Source organism: Heloderma suspectum, chromosome 17 (genome assembly GCF_057233095.1).
Source record: "Heloderma suspectum isolate Gila_16-S chromosome 17, 16-S_ref, whole genome shotgun sequence".
Classification (NCBI taxonomy): Eukaryota; Metazoa; Chordata; class Lepidosauria; order Squamata; family Helodermatidae; genus Heloderma; species Heloderma suspectum.
Window position 1 is genome coordinate 1,608,017 of NC_139474.1, and position 25,692 is coordinate 1,633,708.

Below are 25,692 nucleotides of genomic sequence, written 5' to 3' on the forward strand. Positions count from 1 at the left end.
TAAAGCCAGGGTAGGAATTAAATTCCTTCAATTTAAGGGATGTTGGACATGCGCACAACTCTATCGACAAAGCTCCATCACCATGAGATATTGGTTTCATGGCCATCCCCTTTCCCCCAGGGAACAATAAGGATCTACAAGGGGGATTCTCTGCACACACCCCCCCCCCAGCAAACTATAATTTCCAGATTCCTTGACAACAGCCAACCTGGGGTTGCCAATCCGTCACGTCCCACCAGGCCAGCTGTCCCCAGCCTGCTGCCCTCCAGATGGGTTGGACTGCAACTCCCATAATTCCCAGCAAGCATGTCCAATGGGACAAGGCCCTGCTCTTTATCCACTAAGCTCCCCCCCCGCCCCCCAAGATCCAAGACTCCACCCCTGAAATTCCATGTGGGGGGAAAAGCCTGGTGTGTGCATGTGTTCAACCGGTTTTTTTAGAAGGGGGTGGGGAAGAGAGATACTTTGCCTGCTGCTGCTTTCTGTTTGCACCATGAAATCTATCAATGTTTCATGCTAAGACTTAGAATCACTTTCAAGTTGCTAATTCCTCTTATCAACATATAAACCCCTTGTTTCCATTTGACATAAAACCAGAGGGCCTGTTTTTCCCTTTTCCATACGTTGAGGGGAGAGAAATCCTACTTATAGCGAAGGATGGGGGGAGGAGGTTGGACTGGATGATCTTCAGGTACACCCTTGCTAGCCCTGCAACTGTCTTTTTAAGAAGGAGAACTAATGCCCAGAGCTAGGCTCATGTATCTACCAGCATCCCTGTTCTCTCCTCAGCAGCCATCTTACATGTGGGCAAGTCCCAGAGAGAAAGTGTAGAGTTACACATTCTAAACGTTGGTATTCAACTGAAAGCCACCATTGATTGATTGATTGCATTCCCACCTTTTTTCCAGGAAAAAAGGAACCCAAGGCAGCTTACATTCTCCTCCTCCTCCTCCTCTCCATTTTATCCTCACGACAACAACCCTGTGAGGTGGGCTGGGCTGAGAGTCTGTGACTGGCCCAAAGACACCCAGTGAGCTTCCATGGCCGAGTGGAGACTAGAACCCGGATCTCCCAGCTCCCAGTCCAGCAGTCTCGCCACCACACCACGCTGGCTCTCACCATTGGCCATAACTCTGCATCACTTGCCACCCCTGAGGTGAAAAACCCGTAGACTTTGCATCGGTAGTCCAAGTGGGACACCAGTTCAATTGTCTTCTGCTTAAGACTGGAGCCAGATGCAGGTAATTGCTGAATTTTATATTTTAAAAAATGGGGAATTGGCCATTGTGCGTTTCTTTGTCGCAACAGCCCTAGGGTTTCATTGTTAGCCAACCTGAGCACTAATTTTAGTGGAAAGGTGGGATATAAATTTAATAAGTAGGTACAACAACCTGAAGGTTGCGCAGCACTTCGTAAAGCCTGATCCAATTGAGGCTGCCATCCTACTCTCCATTGTAGTGATTACATACACTTTGTGGCTACGACATCAAGCCAACTTTTTTTCTCCCCCTTTACCTAACATCCAGCCAGGTGAAGAATTCTGCGGAGCTCAAAAGCTTGTTCATTATTTTATGACATTTTGGTTGATTATTTGGTGACATAAAGGTATTGCCTGGCCATGGATGGATGTTGTGGTTTTTCATATGGACGAACACGGCATCTTCTGCCTTTTGTAAGGGTGCTTTCAGACGGAGGGCTCCTAGCGCTACCAGCCAAAAGGCAATTGTACAGTCATTCCATCTTCCCCAACAGTTTTCTTTTTTTCTGTTAAGAAAAAAGACAGAAGTTGTGCGAAAACAAGGGTTACAAATTGAAGGTGACATCGTTTGGACCCCCTGTAAAATCCTGTGAATGAGGCAGGGCAATCGCACAATAAATGCCTTGTCTGAAAGCACCCTAAGGGTGCAATCCTATGCATGTTTAGACAGGAAAAAGCCCTACAACTCCCAGTGTTCCCTGGCTGGCTGGGGAACACTGGGAGTTGTAGGACTTTTCCTATCTAAATATTTTTTTGTATCTCTATATGAGAGGACAGAGGTGAGAAATATACCAAATAACTCACTCCACCACAGATACATGGAACTTCCTGATCTCTGTGTAGACCTTTCTACATCCTCTGGGGCGGAAGTGAAAACTGCGCATAGAAAGGAAGGGAGCAATCCCAGAGTTTATTCCCGCTGTCATGGGGCAGTCATGCATTTGTCCCCGCAGAGTGAAAAGGCAGCAGCAAAAGGAAGGAGCGGGGCTCTTTCGAAAGGGCTTTCTTTGATGTTTACCCCTCCAAGAGATTGATTGATGTTAAACACCAGAAAGAGTCTCAGGGCGCTATTTATTATGGCATATGCTTTCGTGGCCTACAGTCTTCTTCATCAACTTCTACCGTAACAAATGTGTTAGGCTTTAAGGTGCCACAGGACTCTTCGTCGCGTCGGCTGCAACGGACGAACTCCTCTGGAAATTGTTACGACAGCCCTGCGGTGTAGCGCACTGTCCATCTGCGGGGCTGAAGCTGGCGTGGGCTTCCAGGCAAACGCTACCCGTTCGGAACACCAGCCAGGCCTCGGCAGCCCCCTTAAGCCGCCCTTCGCCACGCAGATCTCGGAAACAAGGGGCCTTCCCCACCCCGGGAATCATGGGGGGATTCTGGGAGTTGCAGCCCGGCACCCCTGGAGGGCGTCAGGCTGGGGGAGCCTGAAAGAAGGCCTGGTGGATAAAATGGAGAGGAGGAGGAGAATGTAAGCCGCCTTGGGCTCCTTGCAAGAGGAAAAAAGGCGGGGTACAACTGCAATCCATCAAGCCATCAATGGTGGGGGGCGGGCCGCCGCCAGTGACGGGGCGCCGAAGTCCTGGCCTTGCCCCAGTTTTCTCTCCCTGGGGAAGAAAGGGACGGTCCCAAGGAACTCGGAAGTGCCGATCCCGCGCACGTCTACAGATCACACGTTTATGATTCCTATCCCTGCCACCGGAGGCCGCGCTTTTCCTCGCCCTGACCGGAAGTGCCCCTCTAGTTCCGCTGGGCCTCTATGGCCGCCCGTCCCGTCTCCGTCGCTCTCGCGCCTCGGCCTTCGCCTTCCATCTTTGTCCCTGGCGCCGGCGCAGGCGCAGTGGAGACCGCGGAAGCCCGCCGAGCGCCCTCGGACCGCCAAGCGGTAAGACGGGGGCGGCAGCGCTGGGCGCGGGGCCGCGCGGTGATTGGCCCCGGCGGGCGGCCAGGAGGCGCCGCCGCCCCTTCGCCCGGCGCTGTGAGGGGAAGCGAAGGAGACCCAGGCCCGGCGCGGCGCCGTGCGCCCAGCCAGCCAGCCAGCCCCCGCCGACCCGCCCGGGAGCGGGCTGGGGCTGGGGCGCAGGCGGAGGCGGAGGCCCGGCAGGGCCCGCACGGAGCGGCGCCTCGGGGAGGTGAGTGGCGCCCAGCCGCCGCCGGGAGGCCCCGCCGAGGGCGGGCCGGGGCTCGCGGAGGGGCAGGGCCAAGCCCCGGTCGCCGAGGCGGGCTCACGGGGTGGGGCAGGGCCTCGTTGAGTGGGGAGCGGGCAGGGCACGGGGAGGCACAAGCCCCCGCGGGGGTGGCGCTGGGGAGGGGCCCGCCTGTGTCGAGCGGGGCCCACGGTGGCGCGGGGCCCGTCTTCCGTCCGCGCGCTGAACGCGAGCCCAGCGAGCACGCCGCGCGCCATCGCCCCCGGCACCGGGGCCTCCTCCGGGCAGGCCTCGCGCGGGCTAGCGTCGGCTGCAGGCGGTTCCAGGGAACCCGCGCCGCTGGCTCAGGGTGGGGGCCCGGCTTTCTCGCGGCAGGCAGAATGAGGGGTGAGAGGGGGAACTCGCTGGAGACTGTTTGCTAGCAGAGTGAAGAGGACGCGGCGATGGAAACGTGAGGTGGAGGACGGCCAGGGTCTTGGGGGCAGAGCAGAAGGTGTGGGGGGGACGCAGCTTGTTCGTCTATTTATTTATTTATTTATTTATACCCCGCCTTTCCCCCCCCTCCCTCTTGCAAGGAACCCAAGGGGTCTTACATTCTCCTCCTCTCCATTTTATCCTCACAACAACAACCCTGTGAGGTGGGTTGGGTTGAGAGCCTGTGACTGGCCCAAAGTCACCCAGTGAGCGTCCATGGCCGAGTGAGGACTGGGACCCGGATCTCCCGGCTCCCTGGCCCAACACTCTTGCCAGTACACCACGCTGTTTGCTGGGGGGCACGAGCTCTGCCCAGCCCTTGCTTGAGCTTGGTGACCTGTTCTTGCATGATCCATGCGGCCATTCCTCTGCTGTAGGGTGACAAGTCTGGGCGTTTCTCATCCTCAGAACCTGAGCTTTCCTTCTTAATAGCTAGGTTTCTATCTGATGGAAATAAAGAGATGAAGGGTGCACTCCTATGCATGTTCAGACAGAAGAAAGGCCTACAACTCCCAGCATTTCCCCAGCCACTGCGCTGGCTAGGGAATGCTGGGAGTTGTAGGCCTTTTTTCTGTCTAAGCATGCATTGGGTTGTGCCTGAAGTCACAGAGGGAGCAATCCTCTGGCCACTAGACACTGCCTAGAGGGCCATAGGATTGTTCAGTTCCCAGAAATCACACTCATCCCCTATGGCCGTTCAGTGCTGGCACGGTTCTCTCCACACCAGCTACGTCTCTGCACTTGGAAATGGAGCGCAGAGATGGGGAAAAGTGGACCGTCCTGGTGGTGGAGAGTGGAGAAGACTGTGGAAGCTGCTTTATGCAGCTTCCTATCGGGTCTCCAGGCCCCTTCCCTCCCCGAAGCCATGGGTAGATGGGCAAAATCATCCATCTAGGCAAAAGTGCAGGACGGCCAGAGCATGGAGGAGAGGATCTCCAACTGCCCTGCATAGGATAGTCAGCGGTCTCTATTTTCAGTGGCGACTCTCCGGGTAGGATTGCGCCATAAAACGAGCAGGCCCACATAACGGATGACCTGCCAAGCCAAACACAGCCGATCAGAGTTTCAAGTGAACCTCCTAGTTTTCCTGCCTGCCGCAGGATAGGATAGAGTGCGTACATGCCCATATAAAAAGGTGGTAGGCAGGTTGCAGAATGTTGCAGGAGGGCTGATTTAGGCATGATAGGTTTCAAGATGCCTCAGTTTGGACTAGAATAAATCTGAGGGAATTAACTCTCGGGCTGGGGATTGTAATGTTTTGGGTAGACTTGATGCTGGAAACCTCAGTTCAAATCTTTGCTCCACCATGAGCGAATTTTCTAACTCAAACCAACCTTATAGAGTAGTTTTGACAATAAATGCTGTCAGAAGTATGCAGCCCTTTGTATGGTAGAGAGTGCTGAAGAAACGTGTGCCAGCTCCCCTGATCCTAAGCAGTATCTGCCAAGATCACATAATTCCTGTTCCTTCTTCCTGTTTGCTGTCAAACTGTATTGTGTAGGAGTGTGCATGTTGAGCAGGCAGATTAGGTAAAATAACATTTATGCAATTTCCACAATGCTGTGTGCAGCAGTGCACAGGGTCACAGCTCTGTGGCGCTCTGCAAAGTATTATATGATTCTTGTCTCTTTGTCCTTCTCACTTGTAGTATTTTAATTTGTGACTGGCGTTGACATTCTTGGTTGTATAGTATTGTAATTAAGGTTTCCCCCCAGAATTCAGAGTAACACACTTTTCCCGTTCTTCCTTTTAATCATATCTATACCTTACAAATCTTGCCATTGATGGCCTTGTTCTTTGGTGTGACTTGATTTTCCTCATGGCAAACTGGGGATGAAAGCTACTAGAAGCACCAGGAAACTGTTTTGTGTTATCAGGCTGGGCAATAATGCTCGAGTTGGGCAAAAACTTTAAAAATGTTAAACTATTTGGCTGTCCCAAATTCCTTTGCCTCTGCAGAGATGAGTTCAGAATTAAAATTAGAAGTGTCTGCTGCCTTTCCAGCTTGTTTGACCTATTACTGTCCCTCTTGAGAGCTGTGCTGAGTGTGGTGGACCCTTGCTCAGCCTCAGCTCAGTCCAGTTCTGGGCATGGCCCAAGCTCTTGTTCTTGTCCTTTTCTCTTCTCCAGAGCACAAAAGCGCCTGCTTCATTGGCCAAAGAAGCACGTTCAGAGAGAGTTGCAGCTTGTTATAGACTTGTCTTTGGTAAACATGCTGAAAGGAAAAATTACTCTTTTAAAAATGATATCGCATTTCAGTCTGTTTTTAAAACAAACAATGCAAAGCGGCAAATAAAAAAATCCAAAGCCAACAAAGATACCAATAAAATGGAACACCATCGAAACACTGTAAATGCAGATAGCTGTATAAACAAGCAAAGGATGGAGAAAGTGGTTGGAGGTAAATGTTTCTCCCTCATAAGATTTAAAGCAGTGGAGGCTGGTGGCTCCGATGTAATGCCGGTTTTCAGCCAGAACCAGTCAGAACTCTGGAGGAGCACCTTGGATAGCTCCCTTAGAGTTCTGGGTGATTCTGACTAAAACCCAGAGCGGATTCACTGCCTAAGTGACATTGCAGCTACCAGCCCCCACTGATTGAAAGGAGTCACCCAGTGCAGTTGATGGGCAATAGATTAAAGACAGACAGAAGGAAGTATTTCACATAACCTATATCTTACTTATGGAATTTGCTGCGCCAGGGTTTCGTGATGAATACTGCCTTAAATGGCTTACAGTGCAATCGTATTCATGTCTACTCAGCAGTAAGCCCCATTGAGTTCAGTGGGGCTTATTCCCAGCTAATTAGGTATAGGATTGCATTCTTAGTAGGTTTAGACTAATTCATGGAGATCAGACCCATTGGGTATTGGCCATGATAGCTAAGTGGAATCCCTCATAGAGGCCAGTACTGGGGATAAACAAGCTTGTTACCTTTTGGCTCTGCTTATGGGCTTCCTCCCCTTCATGGATCACTGCCTTGTTGTGGCGAAGGGGCTTGCGTAACTCAGTGAAGCCATAAGCTATGCCGTGCAGGGCCACCCAAGACGGACAGGTCATGGCAGAGAGTTCTGACAAAATGTGGTCCACTGGAGAAGGAAATGGCAACCCACTCCAGTATTCTTGCCAAGAAGACCCCATGGAATGTATCACAAGGCTAAAAGAGATGATGCCGGAAGATGAGCCCCTCAGGTTGGAAGGTGTCCAATATACTACTGGGGAAGAGCAGAGGGTATTTCCAAGTAGCGCCAGAAAGAGTGAAGCGGCTGGGCCAAAGCCGAAAGGACACTCAGCTGTGGATGTGTCTGGTGGTGAAAAGAAAATCCGATGTTGTAAAGAACAATATTGTTTAGGAACCTGGAATGTAAGATCAATGAATCAGGGTAAGCTGGAGGTGGTCAAACATGAGATGGCAAGATTGAACATCAACATCTTGGGAATCAGTGAACTAAAATGGACAGGCATGGGCGAATTTAATTCAGGTGACGATCATATCTACTATTGTGGGCAAGAATCCCTTAGAAGAAATGGAGTAGCACTCATAGTCAACAAAAGGGTGGGAAAAGCATTACTGGGGTACAATCTTGAAAATGATAGAATGATCTCAGTACGAATCCAAGGCAAACCATTCAACATCACAGTAATTCAAGTCTATGCCCCAACCACTGAGGCCGAAGAAGCTGATCTGGATTGGTTCTATGAAGACTTAAAACACCTTCTATAACTAACACCCAAAAAAGATGTCCTCTTCATCATAGGGGATTGGAATGCTAAAGTAGGAAGTCAAGAAATCACTGGGATAACAGGCAAGCATGGCCTTGGTGTACAAAATGAAGCAGGACAAAAGCTAATAGAGTTTTGCCAAGAGAACATGCTGATCATAGCAAACACTCTTTTCCAGCAGCACAAGAGGCGACTCTACACATGGACATCACCAGATGGTCAATATCGAAATCAGATTGATTATGTACTTTGCAGCCAAAGATGGAGAAGCTCTATACAGTCAGTAAAAACAAGACCTGGAGCTGACTGTGGCTCAGATCATGAGCTGCTTCTTGCAAAATTTCAGCTTAAATTGAAGAACGTAGGGAAAACCACTAAACCATTCAGGTATGACCTAAATCATATCCCTTATGAATATACAGTGGAGGTGAGGAATAGATTTCAGGGATTAGACCTGATAGACAGAGTGCCTGAGGAACTATGGACAGAGGTCCATAACATTGCTCAGGAGGCAGCAACTAAATCCATCCCAAAGAAAATCCATCCCAAAGAAAAAGAAATGCAAGAAAGCCAAGTGGCTGTCTGATGAGGCTTTACAGGTAGCTGAGGAAAGAAGGGAAGCGAAAAGCAAGGGAGAAAGGGGAAGATATATCCAACTGAATGCAGAGTTCCAGAGAATAGCAAGGAGAGACAAGAAGGCCTTCTTAAATGAACAATGCAAAGAAATCGAGGAAAACAACAGAATGGGAAAGACTAGAGATCTCTTCAAGAAAATTGGAGATCTCAAGGGAACGTTTTGTGCAAAGACGGGCATGATAAAGGACAAAGAAGGCAGGGACCTAACAGAAGCAGATGAGATTAAGAAGAGGTGGCAAGAATACACAGAAGAACTATACAGGAAAGATCTGAATGTCCCTGATAGCCATGATAGTGCGGTCACTGAACTTGAGCCGGACATCCTAGAGAGTGAAGTCAAGTGGGCCTTAGGAAGCATTAGTAACAACAAAGCTAGTGGAGATGACAGTATTCCAGCTGAGCTATTTAAAATCCTAAAAGATGATGCTGTTAAAGTGCTGCACTCAATATGCCAACAAATTTGGAACACTCAACGGTGGCCACAAGACTGGAAAAGGTCAGTTTACATTCCAATTCCAAAGAAGGGCAACGCCAAAGAGTGTTCAAACTACCGCACAATTGCGCTCATTTCACATGCCAGCAAGGTGATGCTCAAAATCCTACAAGCTAGGCTTCAGCAGTATGCGAACCGAGAACTACCGGAAGTACAAGCTGGGTTTCGAAGAGGCAGAGGAACTAGAGATCAAATCGCCAACATTCGCTGCATCATGGAGAAAGCAAGAGAATTCCAGAAAAACGTCTATTTCTGCTTCATTGACTACGCTAAAGCCTTTGATTGTGTGGATCACAACAAACTCTGGCAAATTCTTAAAGTGATGGGAGTACCAGACCACCTTACCTGTCTCCTGAGAAACCTGTACGAGGGTCAAGAAGCAACAGTAAGAACCAGACATGGAACAACCGAGTGGTTCAAAATTGGGAAAGGAATACGACAAGGCTGCATATTGTCACCCTGCTTATTGAACTTATATGCAGAGTACATCATGAGAAATGCTGGGTTGGATGAATCAGAGGTCGGAATTAAGATTGCTGGGAGAATTATCAACAACCTCCAATATGCAGACGATACCACCCTAATGGCAGAAAGCGAAGAGGTTCTCAAGAGCCTCTTGTTGAGGGTGAAAGAGGAGAGTGCAAAAGCTGGTTTGAAACTCAACATTAAAAAAACTAAGATCATGGCATCCGGCCCCATCACTTCCTGGCATATAGAAGGGGAAGAAATGGAAGCAGTGACAGATTTTACTTTCTTGGGCTCCAAGATCACCGCAGACGGTGACTGTAGCCATGAAATTAAAAGACGCTTGCTCCTTGGGAGGAAAGCTATGGCCAACCTAGACAGCATAGTAAGAAGCAGAGACATCACCTTGCCGACAAAGGTCCGTCTAATCAAAGCTATGGTTTTCCCAGTAGTAATGTATGGCTGTGAGAGCTGGACTATAAGGAAGGCTGAGCGCCGAAGAATCGATGCTTTCGAACTGTGGTGCTGGAGAAGACTCTTACGAGTCCCCTGGACTGCAAGGAGGTCAAATCAGTCAATCCTAAAGGAAATCAACCCTGAGTGCTCATTGGAAGGACAGATACTGAAACTGAAGCTCAAATATTTTGGCCACCTAATGCGAAGAGAAAACTCTCTGGAAAAGACCCTGATGCTGGGAAAGACTGAAGGCAAAAGGAGAAGGGGACGGCAGAGGATGAGATGGCTAGATAGCATCACCGATGCAATGAATATGAACTTGAGCACACTCCAGGAGAGAGCGGAGGACAGGAAGGCCTGGCGTGCTATGGTCCATGGGGTCACGAAGAATCAGACATGACTGAACAACAACAACAACAAATGGGCTTCCTAGACCCATCTGGCTGGCTACTGTTGGAGAGAGGATGTTGGGTTAGAGAGATCCTAGAATCATAGAATAGTAGGGTTGGAAGGGGCCTACAAGGCCATCGAGTCCAACCCCCTGCTCAATGCAGGAATCCAAGTCAGAGCATCCCTGGCAGACAGCTGTCCAGCCTTGTCTTGAAGGCCTCCAGTGTGGGAGAGCCCACCACCTCCCCAGGTAATTGGTTCCATTGTCGTATTGCTCTTAGTCAGGAAGTTTTTCCTGATGTTCAGCCAGAATCTGGCTTCCTGTCACTTGAGCCCATTCTTCCGTGTCCTGCACTCTGGGATGATCAAGAAGAGATCCTGGCCTTCTTCTCTGTGACAACCTTTCAAGTACTTGAAGAGTGCTATCATATCTCCCCTCAGTCTTCTCTTCTCAAGGCTAAACATGCCCAGTTCTTTCCGTCTCTCTTCATAGGGCTTTGTTTAAAGCCCTATGTTTCGGTATCCTCCTTGATCTCATCCAGCAGGACTCTTCTTATGTTAAGGCCCCTCCCATCTAAATTCTTCCTCAGTTGTTAAAGGTGCTTTGAAGTGTAGGGGAAAGACAAATTCTAGGCTAGTAGGTGAGTTCCACTATGAAGGTGCCACCACCAAAAAGACTGCCACAGATGGTTTGTGAATGAAGAGCAAGGTCCCATCTGTGGATCTTATAGGGTGGGAAGGAAGGTGTGGGAGAAGAGACTTGATCATTTTGCGGATAGATGGGCTAGTAAAGACTGTGAACTGGTCACTTGAAAGCTTATTTGCAAATCTGAACCTTGCAAATAAGAATTGCAGTTACATCTCAGTTACATTCAGGCCTGGTCTTCACCTGCAGCAGAATGAGGTGGTGGAAAGCTGAGGTTGGAATGTGGAGGATGGGGTTTGCATTTTTCACCTGCCTGGAAATAGAAAGCTAGGAGACCAGGCAAGGGACTGGGCTGGGCTAGAATCTTTTTTCTTGATCGACTAGTTTTGTATTTTCAGAGAGCATTTTCCAGGCCACCTAGCTGGCTTAGAAGGGAGAACAGGTAAGCAGGGCACAATCCATTGGCTCTGCTGAGAGACAAGCTCCATTTGGTTCCTCCTCTCTCTGAACTGTTTTCCATTCAAGCTGAGAGGCTTTGAAACTTTAAAAATTGGTGCCTTTACTTTTTCCTCTTCCTATCCCCTTCCCTTTTGTGCCATATCTTTTAAGGGCAGGGACTCTCTTATTAGTTGTTTTCACTGAGCCATCTTCAGCTGAAGAGCAAGGTAAAAATACTTCAATAAAATTTTACACGGGGAAGCATTCAAAAGGGATATACTCCACCAGAGTATAGCCATGCACCAAAATGAGGCGGTAAAACAGTTTGTACCACTTCAACCACCTCATTGTGCTGCCTGTGTAGACCCATTTTGAATGTTGGGATCATTGCCACAGGGGATATGTGTATGGGGTTGAAGATGGAAATCTTCCTTGAATCTTCAGCTTTTTCACTCTCTAAAGTTCTAGCCATTTCCCATGCTTTTGATGAGGTTTTTGTATGTACCATCTGGCATACTTGGCCTTTCTCCCAAGCGGGTATACTAAGAGATATGATGTGAGTTAACCATCTGTCATCTACCTTGAATAATATTTCTTTGCTGATGAGCAAATTGTGTTCTCCTTTAAATGAAAAGGCCTGGGAGGGGCATAGCTCCACAAGAGAGCAGATGTTTCAGGTCCAGTCCCTGGCAGCTCTTGTTTTTCCTGAGTAGCAGGGCTGAGACTTTAGAGAGCTCCTGATAATCCTGGGCTATGCAGACGAATTGTCTGATTCATGTTGACTCCAGTACCTCATCTGTGTTGGAGCAAGCGGCCATTTCATTTTGGGGAAGGGAGTTCCATAGTTCAGTGGCAGAACACCTACTTGGCATGTAGGAGATCCCAGATTCAGTCATAGCATCTCCATTGATCTTGAGCTGCGAAGGAACGGAGGCTGTGGAGGGCTGCTGCCAGCAGGCGTGCTGGGCTAACTGGACTATTAGTCTGGCCTGGAATAAGCTTCCTGTGTTCAGTCATATATGTTCATTCGTGTGTGTGTGTGTGTGTGTGTGTGAGAGAGAGAGAGAGAGAGAGAGAGAGAACATAGATATGACTGAACACAAGAAGCTGGCTTATTCCAGGCCAGACCAATAGTCCATTTAGCCCAGTACACCTACTGGCAGCAGCCCTCCACAGCTTGAGCAGCTTCCCAGCCCAAGATCAATGGAGATGCCATGACTGACTATATAATCACTAAAGGTGATTATGGCACATTCTCTCTCTTGATTAGATGTGTGACATTGGCATGGAACAAGGAATGGGGGAGATAGAAGGAGGACCAAGGAGGAATGTGACTCGGGGAAGCTTCTTCATCCCATTCACAGAAAGCCCTGCCTAGCTCTCTGTTTTTTAAGCCTCGGGCGGAATCCTGTGGGGAAACTTGTGGGATAGAGATGACATAGAACTGTATAGCTGAGATGGTCCTAGAAATATTGGGATGTGACACTGAATGACCAAATGGGATTGCTTTTGCAGATTCCTAGAATTTAACCTGTCATTTAAAATCATGTTTCTTGTTCTCAGGGTTGCAAAGTGAAATCTAAAATAATATGGGTAGGAGGGGTTTTGTTTTGCCAAGGCTTAGAACAGTTGGGGAACTGTTTCAGATCCAGGGGCTAGCCCCCCCACCCCCACAACTCTCCTGTGGGCCCAATCATGTCAGGGAGCGGGGGCCCTCCTGTGACATCACAGACAGGGTCCCACCCCCTAACGTCATCAGGTCCGCGGCTGAAGCACTGGGTAGAGCTCCTCCAACCAGCACGTGGGCCAGGGAGCCTGCTTTGCTCTGCCTGGGCTTTCCTGAGAGCTCCTCCAACCAACACTTCGGCCAGGGAACCTGCTTCGCTCTGCCTGGGCTTTCCCGGCTAGGGAAAGTCTGAGCAGAACAAAGCCACCGAGGTGCCAGCTTCCCTCCTTCCTTGCATTCCTCACACGGAGGAGGAGCAAAGCTGAGCCAGGTGAGTCCCTTCACTCCATCACTTTCTGACAGAGGAGCAGGGGGGACTGAGCCGACTTCGGGCACTCGGAGGGCCCACTTCGGCGCATGCAGGCTTCCCTGGCCAAAAACAGCCCATGCGCGCCGAAGCCTCTTGGGCTGAGGCTGCTGGTGGAGTCCTTCCACCTTGACTGAATGGCTTCGCTTGCCCCATGCCTTCCCCCTTTGGGGAGGATGCGAGGCAGGCAAAGTACTTAGCACACTGCTCCCCCTCCCAACTGAAAGGGCAAGTGGCATGCTGAGTAAGGCAAATCCTTGCTGCTCTCTCCAGTCAGTGGGAAGGTAGAGAGAGTTTAATCTAGAGTGGGTGAAAAATTTGGAATGATGCTGGTGGCCGTGTTCTCCCTTCTTCACTGCTTTTCATCTCCCCCAAGACTTGCAATGGTTACCATGCAATATAATCCAATCTCTTCTTTTGCAGAAATTTGGTGTTCTGAAAGGAAGAACTCTGAAAAGCTGGCAGTAACTAGGAACTCGGCATGAATGGGGAAAGGTTATCTTCATTGCCCACGAATCCTACTATGCTACCTGTTCAGTGAAAGGTACGATTTAGGCTTTGCTTAGATGTGCCTGCATCCAAGATTGGGCTGCTTGAGAGTGGCTCAGTTCAGACATGATGCCAAACCATGCACAACAGGAAAACCATAGGCCAAAATAAAGTTTTGTGGAGCACAGTAGCGTAACCATCATGGGCAGAACAGTGGTCTCTGAGCACCACCTTCTGGAACTGGCCATCAAGGTAGGAATGGAACCACCGGAACATGGTGCTCCCAGTTCAGTTCCCTACGGTCAGTCTATAAGGATATTGATGGTATTGAAAGCTGCGGAGAGCCCTTAGTTTCTTGATGTTCTTTTTTGTTTCTGGCATTCCATGTCCTCATGTTTTTGGAGATATTTCTATGCAAAAAAAAGAAAAAAATATTACAAATAAACCAGAGCATTTTGGAATGGCAGCCCCAATCACGCTGTAAATTAAGTATCTGTGCCCGATTAGATGTAATACACTCCAATCGCAGAATTTGAGTTTTCTGCTTGCAGAATTTCCTTTTTTTAGTGCAGAACTCTTAGATCAAGTTAATTAACGTAGTTGTCCCATCGTCAGCCCAGTTCAGACATCATGTTGTGATCTTCCAAATAATGGTTTAGAAGATTTCGAACGGAAGATTTCAAACATGTCTCATGCTTGCACGTTCCTCCCCTCCTGCTCTCGAATTCTTCCCTCCATTTCCAGGTTTCCTGTAACGGTAGTTTTCTGTGATGGCTGAATCAGGGAAACTACTGTTGGTGCTCACCTCCAGCCCCTGATTGAAACCATGGTTTATTGGTCAGGGCTAAGCATAGATGGCCTAATCTGGATATCCTAGCAAACTACCATTAGAGGAGATCTAGAAATGAAGGGTGGGATCTGGAGTGCTAGATGGGAAGGGAGAGTTGGAGGCAGGAACACATGAGCCCATGGTACATTACTGAACCTCCAAGCTATGGTTTGGAGGATTGTCTGAACTGAGGCATCTCGGAAGAGGGAATGGAGAGTAAAGTGACCTTCTGAAAGGAAAATCAGGAAATGGAACCGCCTAGTTTCCTTCCAGTCCACTGTCATGAAAGGTGGCGGTGAAGAGACCCTGGCTTTCTTCCCAGCATATGAGCAGGTTCTCCAGGCTAGGCTGTGAACTCTGTGCATGTGCTTCTTCTGCTGCCCCTCGGAAGCAGCAGGAAGCAGAAGCAGGGGTTCTGAAGCGACTCTTGACTTGAAAGCTGCTTGTTTCTCTAGGTTTGCCTCCTTTCTTTTGTTCCTTCCTTGTTCTTTTTTGTTTTTACAAGACACCAACAATGTGTGTGCGAGGTTTTCAGTGCAACTTGGCAAGCTGCTGCCATTTATAAAAAAACAAAAAATTGAAAGCCACGTTGGTCAGAATCTGAATGAGACAGTATGTTCAGCACATTGTCATGCAAGCTGTGCAGGCAGGGCTGTGCTTAAAAAAAATACATTCTGCAACCTGTGTAAATGAAGGCCGCAATCCTATGCATGTTTAGACAGAAAAAAGTCCTACAACTCCCAGAATGCCCCAGCCACCCATGCTGGGCACCACTCCTTACCATGGCCAGAGAGGGAGCTATATAACATTTCAGCAGACATGAATAACCATAAAGGATGGGAACTAGGGCTGTGATGCTTAGCTGATTGATAAATTTGTTTGATTAGAATGTGCTCTTAATTGGGTAGCAGATTTCTTAGGAAATGTTAATATCTTTCATGCAAGTATTTAACCCCACACACACACAGGTGTGTGGGGGGGTGCCACCTTGGAGGCATTCCTACTTCTGTGACAGGAGAGAAGGCCTCTTCTAAGAGAGTGCCTGTTGGAACATTTGGATGCATCTTCGAAAAATGTAAGGAGTGCTTCCCATTTTCAGAGTTCTTGTCATCTGCAAATGTATAGAGACTTAATATTAGATTAAAACTCAATAAATTTGCTAGGATTTCTTTTTAATTGGGTGGTAATCCTACATCGGGGTAGACAGCTTGTGTTCCTCCAGATGTTTTGGCCTGCAGCTCCCATCATTCCTCACCATTGGCCATGCTGGCTAGGGCTGATGGGAGTTGTAGGCCAAAACATCTGGAGGGACACAAGTTGCCCCCCCGCCCTGTATGAATCCTCTTTTCCCCTTGAGAAGCAAGATTCTGACAGACTACTATCTCTGCTTCATTTACAGGAAGCCTCAGCCATGGAGGACAAGCGCAACATCCAGATCATCGAGTGGGAGCACCTGGACAAGAAGAAATTCTATGTCTTCGGAGTCTGCATGACCATGATGATCCGCGTTAGCGTGTACCCCTTCACGCTCATCCGCACGCGACTGCAGGTCCAGAAGGGGAAGAGCCTCTACAACGGGACCTTTGATGCTTTTGTCAAGATCCTGCAGGCAGAGGGGGCAGCTGGACTCTACCGTGGCTTCTTGGTCAACACCTTCACCCTGATCTCAGGCCAGTGCTATGTGACCACGTACGAGCTTACCCGCAAGTACGTCTCTCACTACAGCAACAGCAACACAGTCAAGTCCCTGGTGGCCGGCGGCTCAGCCTCCCTTGTGGCCCAGAGCATCACGGTGCCCATCGACGTCATCTCCCAGCACCTGATGATGCAGCGGGTAGGCGAGACCATGGGCCGGTTCAAAGTGCAGGCCCACCAAGGCAAGCGGTTTCCCATCTTTGGCCAAACCCGGGACATCATCGCACAGATCTTCAAGGCCGACGGGCTGAGGGGCTTCTACAGGGGCTATGTGGCCTCCCTGCTCACTTACATTCCCAACAGTGCCGCCTGGTGGCCCTTCTACCACTTCTACGCAGGTAGGAGGAAGCACGGCACCTGCTGGATCTCCCTTTGAGCTCTTCACAGTCTGATAATCTAATCTCACCCTCTGCTTATCCAACACTAGGCAGCGGGGGTGGCATCGGCGTATCTGAAGGACGGTGTGCTGCCATTCACACCTGCCCAGATGTTACATTGGGTGGGGAACCCTTTTTTAGTCCAAAGCCCAGTTTGCCAGCTGGGAAACCTCAGGTGGGAGGTAGGGGTGCATTCCAGCACTGGAGCCTGGCCCCCCAACTATCTTGCACACCATTCATCCCCTCCAACGCACACACTCTCTAAACACACACACCTTTCCCAGCCCTCTTCTCAATGGGTCCTTGCAGATGGGGGGGGGGGGGTTCTCTGCTCAATACTAAGGAAGGGACCTTTTGCCCAGGGTGGGGGCAGTCCTGGGGAAGAAGCTGGTAGTGAGAAGCCTTCACAGGTTTGCAGCTGAAACTGCTCCAGATTGCCACCTACCTTCTGAAGTGATTTTGGTGGCAACCAGGGACATGACCTTTTTGGTGGTGGTGCCCACACTGTGTAACTCTGGTCCCTAGAAGTATGTGTCAGGCACAAATTTCTTCTCTCTTAGGCACTAATTGAAAACATTTATATTGTTCACTCAGTTTGGTTGATCAGACTTTTTTTTTTTTTTTTGCAGTTTCCCTTCCTGAGTTCTGCTTAATAATTTTATTGAAGCTTTTTTGGTACTGTTTTCCAAGAGGCCTGCAAGCATTAAGACATGGGTGGGCAAGCCTTTTGCCCCCAGGAGCCTGTGTGGTGGTGGGTCATAGAATCATAGAATAGCAGGGTCGGAAGGGGCCTACAAGGCCATCGAGTCCAACCCCCAACTGGGTTGGGGCTGCAAATTGGTGGTGGGTGGGGTCAGTGCTCCCCCACACACACACACACAGACACACACACAGACACACAGACACACACACATATATATACTGCCTTCCTCCCACTCCTCCTCACAGGTTGCCAGACCCAAACATGAATATTTTGTTGCTGTATAGCTGTGCAGGGATGTTGGTGGTCTGGAGAGTGTCCCTTTTCCCTTCCTTCTTCCTGAAGCATCCCTATATAGTGCAGGAAGTCTGATTTTGCTTCATGGTGCATCCCCCACCTCCCCAACCCTAATCCAGGAGCTTTCTATGTCAGCTGTTAAACAAAAGCTTGCAGGCTAATTCCTCCTCCTCCGTTTTTTCTCCTTCCCCCTTTTCAGCTGACACCCTAACATTCTGTGTCTCACCCACTTCCATTTTTTTTTCTTCCCTGGGGTGGGGAAGTGAGAGTTGCCCATAGAAAGCAATGGAGAAATCCAGGATTGTGGCATAGCTGTGATTGAGCAGTGGTATGTCTCTCTACCCCAAAGAAAAGGTAGACGCAAAGGGAGGAGTTCTTGCCATCTTGTCTCTTAACATTTCTTGCCTGCTGCTGCTGTAAAACGTAGGACAAGCATCAGTTTAAAACAGAAATACGTTGTTCCTAAAGAACAGCCTCCCCCAACCTGGTGCCCTCCATATATGTTGGACTACAACTCCTAGCGTGCCCCCAGCTGTTGGGGCACCAGATTCAAGGGCACCAGATTGGGGAAGGCTTTTCTGTAGGAATATCCATATAGAATTTCCTTATAACAGTCCAGCATGTTATTTCCAACAGTGCCCACCCAGATGCTCCCAGGTGAGAAGGCAACACTCCCCCCCCCCATTCTTTGACCCCAGCAGTTGTGCTGCGACCATGGAGGCAGCAAAGGCACCCCTACAGGGTAGCATACATCACCTGCCTCTCGCTCTTGTTTCCAGAACAGCTTTCCAGCCTGACACCCAAGGACTGCCCACACCTGCTCCTCCAAGCCATATCTGGGCCAATGGCCGCTGCCACAGCTTCTACCCTTACCAACCCCATGGACGTCATCCGGGCTCGTGTGCAGGTAAGAGCCTCCTCGGGCTGATGGTGTCCCCTGTGTCAAGAGTGAGCTATTTGTTCTGCTTCGAGGCCAGTATCACGAGCTGGAGGTCGGCCTGTAGGCCATTTGTCTACGTTGGGTTGCATGTACTTAACCTGATCTGCATGTGACTCTCAGAGACAGGACAGCTGCCAACACAGGTCCCTGCACTGGTTTCCCATCTTCACCCACCACATATCCCTTTTAACTTAGAGCTCTTTGTCCCACATGGATGGATGGCTCCGGAAGGTGGTGCTTGGGGAATATTGCTCGGCCTTGTGGATTCTCCAGCATGGGGTTCCTCTGGAGTCGGTTTTGTCCCCCATGCTATTCAACACCTATATGAAATTGCTGAGTGGGGTCATCCGGAGTTGTGGAGTGTGATGCCATCAGCATGCTGATGACATGCAGCTCCACTTCTCCTTTTCATCTTTTCCTCTTCATCTTGTACTGCCGGTGAGCCTATGTGCACCAGTTGCTGGGGAACATGGGTGGGAGGGTGCTGTTGCGCTCATGCCCTGCTTGTGGGTTCCTGGTCGGCAGCAGGTTGGACACTGTGTGAACAGAATGCTGGACTAGATGGACCCTTGGTCTGATCCAGCAGGGCTCTTCTGATGTTCGTATCAGGTGAGGCTGTGGATGTGCTAAATCAGTGCCTGGCTGTGACAGTGGACTGGATGAGGGCTAATGAACTAAAGCTCAATGCAGACACGACGGAGATGCTGTTGGTGGGTGGTTCTGCTGACCGGATGGAGGGTGTTCAGCCTGTTCCGGATGGGGTTGCACTCCCCTTGAAGGAGCAAGTTCATTACTTGGGGAGCCTCCTGGAGCTATCACTGTCACTTGAGGCTCAAGTGGCCTCAATGGCATGGAGTGCCTTCTACCAGCTTCGGCTAGTGGCCAAGCTACACCCCTATCTGGACAGGGATAACCTGGTTTCAGTACTCTATGCTCTGGTAATCTCCAAGTTAGATTACTGCAATGCAGTCTACATGGGGCTGCCCTTGAAGACTGTTCAGAAGCTGCATCTTGTGCAAAATGCAGCAATCAGATTAATAACTGGGACCAGAAGGTGTGGGCATATAACACCAATTCTGGCCCGCTTGCACTGGCTGTCTGTATGTTTCTGAGCCCAATTCAAGGTGCCGGTTTTAATCTATAAAGCCTTATGCAGCTCAGGACTGCAATACCTGACAGCCTTCCTCCAAGTGCCACCTCCATGGGAGACTTGGAACATAGGAAGCTGCCTTATACTGAGTCAGACCATTGGTCCATCTAGCCCAGTATTGCCGACACTGACTGGCAGCAGCTCTCCAGGGTTTCAGGCAGGATTCTTTCCTTGCCCTACCCGAAGAAGCTGGGGATCGAACATGGGACCTTCTGAATGCAAAGCATATGTTCCGTCACACTGAGCTATGGTCCCTCCAAGGGAGGCAACAAGGGAGAGGGCCTTCTCAGTGGTGGCCCCTGAATTATGGAATGATCTCCTTACTGAGGCTTGCCTGGCGCTAACACTGTCATCTTTTTGGTACCATGTAGACTGTCCTCTACTCCCAGGGATTTAATGGCATATTAAGGGACATTTACGCCAGCTGTCTGAACAGGTCTAGTGTATCCAACATGGCTAAAACAATCCAACTATTTATAAAAACTGAACATCTGTATTAGCTGTATTACCACCTTGGATACTTGAGTAAGAAAGACAAACTATAACCTTAAAACTATATAAATAGAAATGCAGCGGAAACAATGGATGGAGAATGAACCATAAACTGTCATTTGTGTAACTTGTCTGGATCTTGGAACTTGGTGTATTCTTTAGCATAGAATTTGATCACTTTGTCATTTTTAGGTAGAGTGTGTGTATCCCAGAGTATCCACAGTTTTCTGTCCTTATGACCCTTATCCTGCCACGTTGCTTCTGCATGAAGCTGTCTGACTTAGTGACTCTTCTTCTTTTCCCTCAGGTGGAAGGCAAAAGCTCCATTGTCCTCACTTTCAAGCAGCTGATAGCAGAGGAAGGACCCTGGGGCTTAACAAAAGGCCTTTCGGCCCGCATCATCTCGGCCACGCCTTCCACCATTGTCATTGTGGTGGGGTACGAGACCCTGAAGAAACTGAGCCTCCGTCCAGAGCTGGTGGACTCGCGGCACTGGTAGCAAAACTGGGGAGCGGAGAGACGGACTTCTGTGGAATCTCTTGGACCATTGGTATGGTTGAAAATTCACCAAACAGTGAGAACGGTGGCAGGAGAGCTTTCTAACAAGGCATTCTTAGTGGAGAATTTAATACAAGTGACTGCGTCTACACACAGAAGAATTCCCTGGCCCAGTATTACTCCACTCCTTTGGATTGATTGCAGCATTCTGCAAAAGAAGCGCCTACTGTAAAAACTCCTTAATTCGTTCATACCTGAGTGAAACCTGGCACATCTCCTGGCCCTCCTTTATTCTTTTTCATTAGGAAAACGCTTAATGGTTGAGGCGAAGTAATGTTTTTTTTGCAAAACTGATTTTGATTCATTTATTTTGCCAAATTCCTACAGTGGGAGAATACCTTTACGTGTGACCCCTTGCTGGAGACCCTGCCAGTTGCAGCAGTGCCACCACTTAAAAAGAAGCACTTTGTAGAAATACACACACACACCCGGCCAACGCCGAAACGTCCAAAAACTGAAGATTTGAAGGGGGGTAAATGTACCAAACACCAGGAGTTATTTTTAAGAGACACTGCTTTGACATCTGAACAAGATGTGTACATATATTTTTTTCTTCCTTTTGGTCTATCCTCAGAAGCTGTCTTGCCAATCTTCCAGTATCGAAGCAGTAGCGTCCCCCCCCCCCGCCCATTTCTGATATGTCTGATAAGTGATTTTAAAGGAATGTCCTTTTTAGTCTACAGCAGTTGTGGTTTACAATTGTTGTGTTGTGTGTATGTATATCTTCTGGGAGGAGGCTTAAAATCCAGTCTAGGGAGAGTGCACCCTTTATTCTGTGGCCTTTGCAAATGTGAGTGTATAAAAATAACTGGATCCCTGTCCTAAAATTGCTTCCTCCTATTTTTTTCCCCTTTGAAGCACAAAGAAATCTGATTATTCTCCCTTTGGGCTTCATTTGAAAGGCAGGGTTCAGTGTTGCTGAAATGTCTTGTATAATACTTCATTTGATCTTTGTACGAGTGTCTCAATCAATGAATGAGTCGTTAATCTGTAAAGACAAGGATGTTGGTGGACAGGAGAAGGAACTCTGCATCTTCCATTTGTGTGGGGGAGGAGGGGAAGGAAACATCATTTATACACTTCTATTTTTAGCTTAGCGGCGATCCAATAGAGACTGTGGCCCTTGACAAATCCAGCTCTACCTTGGAATTTGTTTGGGTCCCTGTTCCATACCTAAGAGCTTTCAGCCATTGAAACAGTAAGAAGAGAGTGTGGGCAAGACTAAGACATGTGGTCTAGACCTTTCCAGAGATGGGCATCTTCCTACTTCATCCCATCTTGTCACCATCTTTCTACTGCAAATTTGGTGATGATTCTGCATTTTATAAACTTAGCTCCTCTTTGTCCACAGTGCTTGTGTAGCTATGTTAGTCTGTGAAAGGCTGTGAGTGGGGGGAAAGGAAGCTGTATTACCACGGTGGAAGTAAATTCAGTTGCTTAAGAATGAAATAGGGAGGGGGGGGTTGAAACCTGTACTGGGGGCGGGGGTGATATTCTCTGCACTTTGGATCTCTTTACTGCAGCAACCAAGAACACTTTTTAAAAGCTTGGATCAGAGTTTACTCAAGTGCCATAATCAGGAACTGAGAGGCCATTGAAGGACCTCCTAATCCTTGAATGTTGTTCTCTAAGAAGGCTCTGTGCAGAAACATGTACTGTGGAACATGTTCTTGGCATGTGGTGGCCACTGGAAGCTACCGATACAGGCCAGTCCCCACTAAACACTTGTAGAGATCTTCCCCTTCACCAAAGAGACCAGGGGGCAGGGGTAGAACTAGACTTGCCTTCCCCTCCAGATGTTTGGGACTGCGACTCCCAGCATTCGTATCCATTGGCCATGCTGAGTGTGATGGGAGTTGAAGTCCAACACATCTGGAAGTTAGCAGATGTTGGGGAAAGCTGTACTAAACAAACAAATCACACCTTTCCCCCATACTGCTTATGGGCTGGGAGCTGGGAAGGATAAAACAAACTCTTCACATACCCAAACCAGCCCTGAATTGAAGCAGCCTTGGACCTGTCACAATACAGCAGCCTCCCCTAACCTGGTGCCCCCCAGATGTGCTGGAGCACCGCTCCCATCATTCCCATGCAGGCTGAGAATTCCTGGAGTAGCCGTCCAGTGTGTCCGGAGGTGCCAGGCTGCGGCAGGCTGCCCCATAGTTTTCTGCCCTGTGTGCTGAGTTTACTGAGGTGATAAGCTTGGATCTGGGGGATCACTGGAGGTGGGGGCTCACATGACAGTTCTTCCATGCACCCCCCCAACTGTATACACAGAAAACTAGTTTGCTAGCCTAGCCTCTCCAGTATGCTGGCTTTGTGTGTGGAGGGATTTATTTTTAATGGAAGAGCTTTGAAGTGGTACAGCCCAGACACAATTCCCAGCCCAGCCTATTTACCAGTGGCACGGGCACGCCTGTCACGATGATGATCTGGCAGTCGTGGGGCATTTGGGTGTTTGTAGAGCAGAGAAATCTCTGCTCTGTCTATGACCCCCAAATGCCTGATTACCCTGTATTTAGCAATATGCAGGCAACAAAACCAGGCCCATACTTTGGGTTGTCTGGAAGTCACACTGACCATGCAGAATGCCTCGGTGCACCTGAAGTTGATTTGAATTTGATTTTGCCAAGCGGTTTATATGTGTGTTTTTCTTTTCCTTTACAAGAGGAGCCCTCAAGAAGTCTTAATTGAAATGAAAGACTTTTGGGTTGTGCACACGTTCCTCCTTATGGTCACGTTCCACACAATGCTTGTGTTTTGCACTGGGTTGGATTTGGTGGATGGCTGCTTTTGCTGAGGATACCCAGGTGGTAACATGCTGAGCCCACCCACATGTAGTGTTTTGGCTTAAATAGGTCTCTCTAAGGTAAAATGGCAAAGGAAGCCTATAATACTCCCTTGGGGGTTTGGGTGGATTAATCCCCCTCCCTGAAAAGCTGTGATGGTTTTGCAGTAGCGTGTTACTGATTTCAGTTCATCAGATATGCTACAGGCACTTATGAAAATGCTGTAGCCTGCTCAATGGGTTGTATATAGGGTGCTGATCCCTCATGCTGGTTAAATGAGCAAGTTTATAACTCTAGTATGTTTTTCCCGGTGAGGTCCGTGCACATTTTATCCTATCCAAGTACGAATCACCACTTTTGATAATTTAACTTAGTGGGCTAAGATCTCATTCCATTCTTTAGTTTTGACTTTTCTTTAAACATACATTGGTACTCAGAGGTATTTGTTGTTTCTAATCTGTAGTACAAAGAGAATCTGTAGGGTGCTCCATTGAGCTGATCTCAGGAAGCTATAGTTACTGGCTACCTTAAAACACACACAGCACACACACACCTTATGAGCATAGGGGTATAGAGTGAGTCAGGCCAACAGGAAGCCTTCAACAACCATGTGAAATGAGGATCTGCCTGTTCACGTCTTGTCTAAATGGGAGTAAATTCCAAGTGATCTCTGTTATCAGTGCCTGCTGCTGTTTCAATACGGAGTTTGAATGTATTTGTGTACATTAAAACAGGTTCGATTTTGCACTGTAAGAAGTCTTTGAAGTGTAATTAAAGTTTTTATTATTTATTTGACCCTTTTCCTAGTGGATCTTATTTTGCTGATAAGGTACAAACAAGGGATGAGTGTGCTCTACATGACTGAGTGGCTCTAGAGACCAGTGGCTTTCAGGCTGTGCTCCTTGGAGAGAGTTGGGGTTCTTTGGCAGAGGGCTGATGGTGAGTGAAGTGACCTGAAAGGTATACAGCCTGCCTACAAACCCACCCACTAACCCCTCTTCACCTGGAAGGGCAGCTGGAGTATGTTTGGGTGAGGCTGAATGAAACTGCAGTACACATGTATGTGCAATCCTCTGCACTATGTGAGGGTTCCATGGTGATACTGAGGTTCCAGAGAAGACAAGTCAATTAACTAGTTAAGACATAATGCCAAACCATGGTCTGGAGTTACATGAGGGGATTTTGGGCTGACACACTCTGTCTTGCACTTGCACTTTCAGATTCCCTCCCATATACACTTTTCTGCCATAAGAGTCAACACGGCTTCTGCAAAGGCAAGTCCTGTCTCACTAACCTTTTAGCGTTCTTTGAGAGTGTCAATAAACATGTAGATGGGTGATCTGGTAGACACTGTTTATTTGGACTTCCAAAAGGCTTTTGACAAAGTCTCTCACCAGACTCCTGAGCAAACTTAGCAGTCATGGAAAAAGAGGACAGGTCCTCTTATGGATCAGTAACTGGTTACAGAACAGAAAGCAAAGAGTAGGAATAAATGGTAAATTCTCCCAATTTGTTGTTCAGTCGTTAAGATGTGTCTGACTTCGTGACCCCATGGACCATAGCACGCCAGGCCTTCCTGTCCTGCGCTCTCTCCCGGAGCGTGCTCAAGTTCATATTCATTGCATCGGTGATGCTATCTAGCCATCTCATCCTCTGCCGTCCCCTTCTCCTTTTGCCTTCAATCTTTCTCCCAATGGAGGGAAGTAAATAGTGGGGTCCCACAGGGATCTGTATTAGAACCAATGCTTTTCAACCTGTTCATGAGTGATCTGGAATTAGGAATGAGCAGTGAAGTGGCCAGGTTTGCTAATGACACCAAATTATTTAGGGCGGTTAAAACAAACGGAGTGTGAAAAGCTCCAAAAGGATCTCTCCAAACTGGGAGAATGGGCACCTAAATGGCAAATGCAGTTCAGTGTAAGCAAGAGTAAAGTGATGCACGTTGGGGCAAAAAATCCCAACTTCAAGTATAGCCTGATGGGATGTGAGCTAGTGGTGACCGACCAGGATAGAGATCTTGGGGTTGTGGTGGACAGCTCAGTGAAGATGTCAACCCAGTGTGCAGCTCCTGGAAAAAAAGGCAAACTCCATGTTAGACATCATTAAAAAAGGGATTGAGAATAGAACTGCCAATATATTGCCCCTATACAAATGTATGGTGTGGCCACACTTCGAATACTTGTAAAGTTCTGGTTACCGCACCTAAAAGAAGAT

The 25,692-nt window shown here is 48.5% G+C and overlaps 2 protein-coding genes across 4 annotated transcripts; one reads left to right on the top strand and one right to left on the bottom strand.

Moving 5' to 3' along the window:
• Positions 1-1,423: 1,423 nt before the first annotated feature.
• LOC146334161 (uncharacterized) lies at positions 1,424-4,910 on the bottom strand. Its single transcript, XM_084824482.1, has 4 exons — positions 4,826-4,910; positions 4,165-4,329; positions 2,992-3,721; positions 1,424-1,764 (listed from the first exon to the last, which is right to left on the bottom strand). Exons 1-4 carry the CDS (start codon positions 4,908-4,910, stop codon positions 1,512-1,514), a joined length of 1,233 nt encoding a protein of 410 aa, XP_084680608.1. The 3' UTR covers positions 1,424-1,511.
• Positions 3,070-24,273, top strand: SLC25A44 (solute carrier family 25 member 44). Of its 3 annotated transcripts, none has more exons than XM_084824379.1 (5): positions 3,070-3,149; positions 13,586-13,706; positions 15,880-16,513; positions 18,329-18,456; positions 20,439-24,273. In XM_084824379.1, the coding sequence occupies exons 3-5, from the start codon at positions 15,892-15,894 to the stop codon at positions 20,628-20,630; spliced, it is 942 nt and encodes a 313-aa protein (XP_084680505.1). In that variant the 5' UTR covers positions 3,070-3,149; positions 13,586-13,706; positions 15,880-15,891; the 3' UTR covers positions 20,631-24,273. The 3 variants fall into 3 exon arrangements, with proteins under 3 accessions (XP_084680505.1, XP_084680504.1, XP_084680503.1); XM_084824378.1 differs by having other exon boundaries at positions 3,102-3,396; XM_084824377.1 differs by lacking the exon at positions 3,070-3,149 and having other exon boundaries at positions 13,617-13,706; positions 18,334-18,456; positions 20,439-24,265.
• Positions 24,274-25,692: the final 1,419 nt, after the last annotated feature.

What these genes read in the sequence shown, in the direction of transcription:
- LOC146334161 (XM_084824482.1), bottom strand. Translation starts at nt 4,910, where the DNA reads ATGTGGGCCTGCTCGTTTTATGGCGCAATCCTACCCGGAGAGTCGCCA. An exon ending in TGACTATCCTATGCAGGGCA is followed by an intron (nt 4,330 to 4,825) that starts GTTGGAGATCCT and finishes TATTTCCATCAG; the next exon opens with ATAGAAACCTAGCTATTAAG. An exon ending in CCCCCAGCAAACAGCGTGGT is followed by an intron (nt 3,722 to 4,164) that starts GTACTGGCAAGA and finishes AACCGCCTGCAG; the next exon opens with CCGACGCTAGCCCGCGCGAG.
- SLC25A44 (XM_084824377.1), top strand. Translation starts at nt 15,892, where the DNA reads ATGGAGGACAAGCGCAACATCCAGATCATCGAGTGGGAGCACCTGGAC. An exon ending in CTTCTACCACTTCTACGCAG is followed by an intron (nt 16,514 to 18,333) that starts GTAGGAGGAAGC and finishes TTTCCAGAACAG; the next exon opens with CTTTCCAGCCTGACACCCAA. An exon ending in TCATCCGGGCTCGTGTGCAG is followed by an intron (nt 18,457 to 20,438) that starts GTAAGAGCCTCC and finishes CTTTTCCCTCAG; the next exon opens with GTGGAAGGCAAAAGCTCCAT.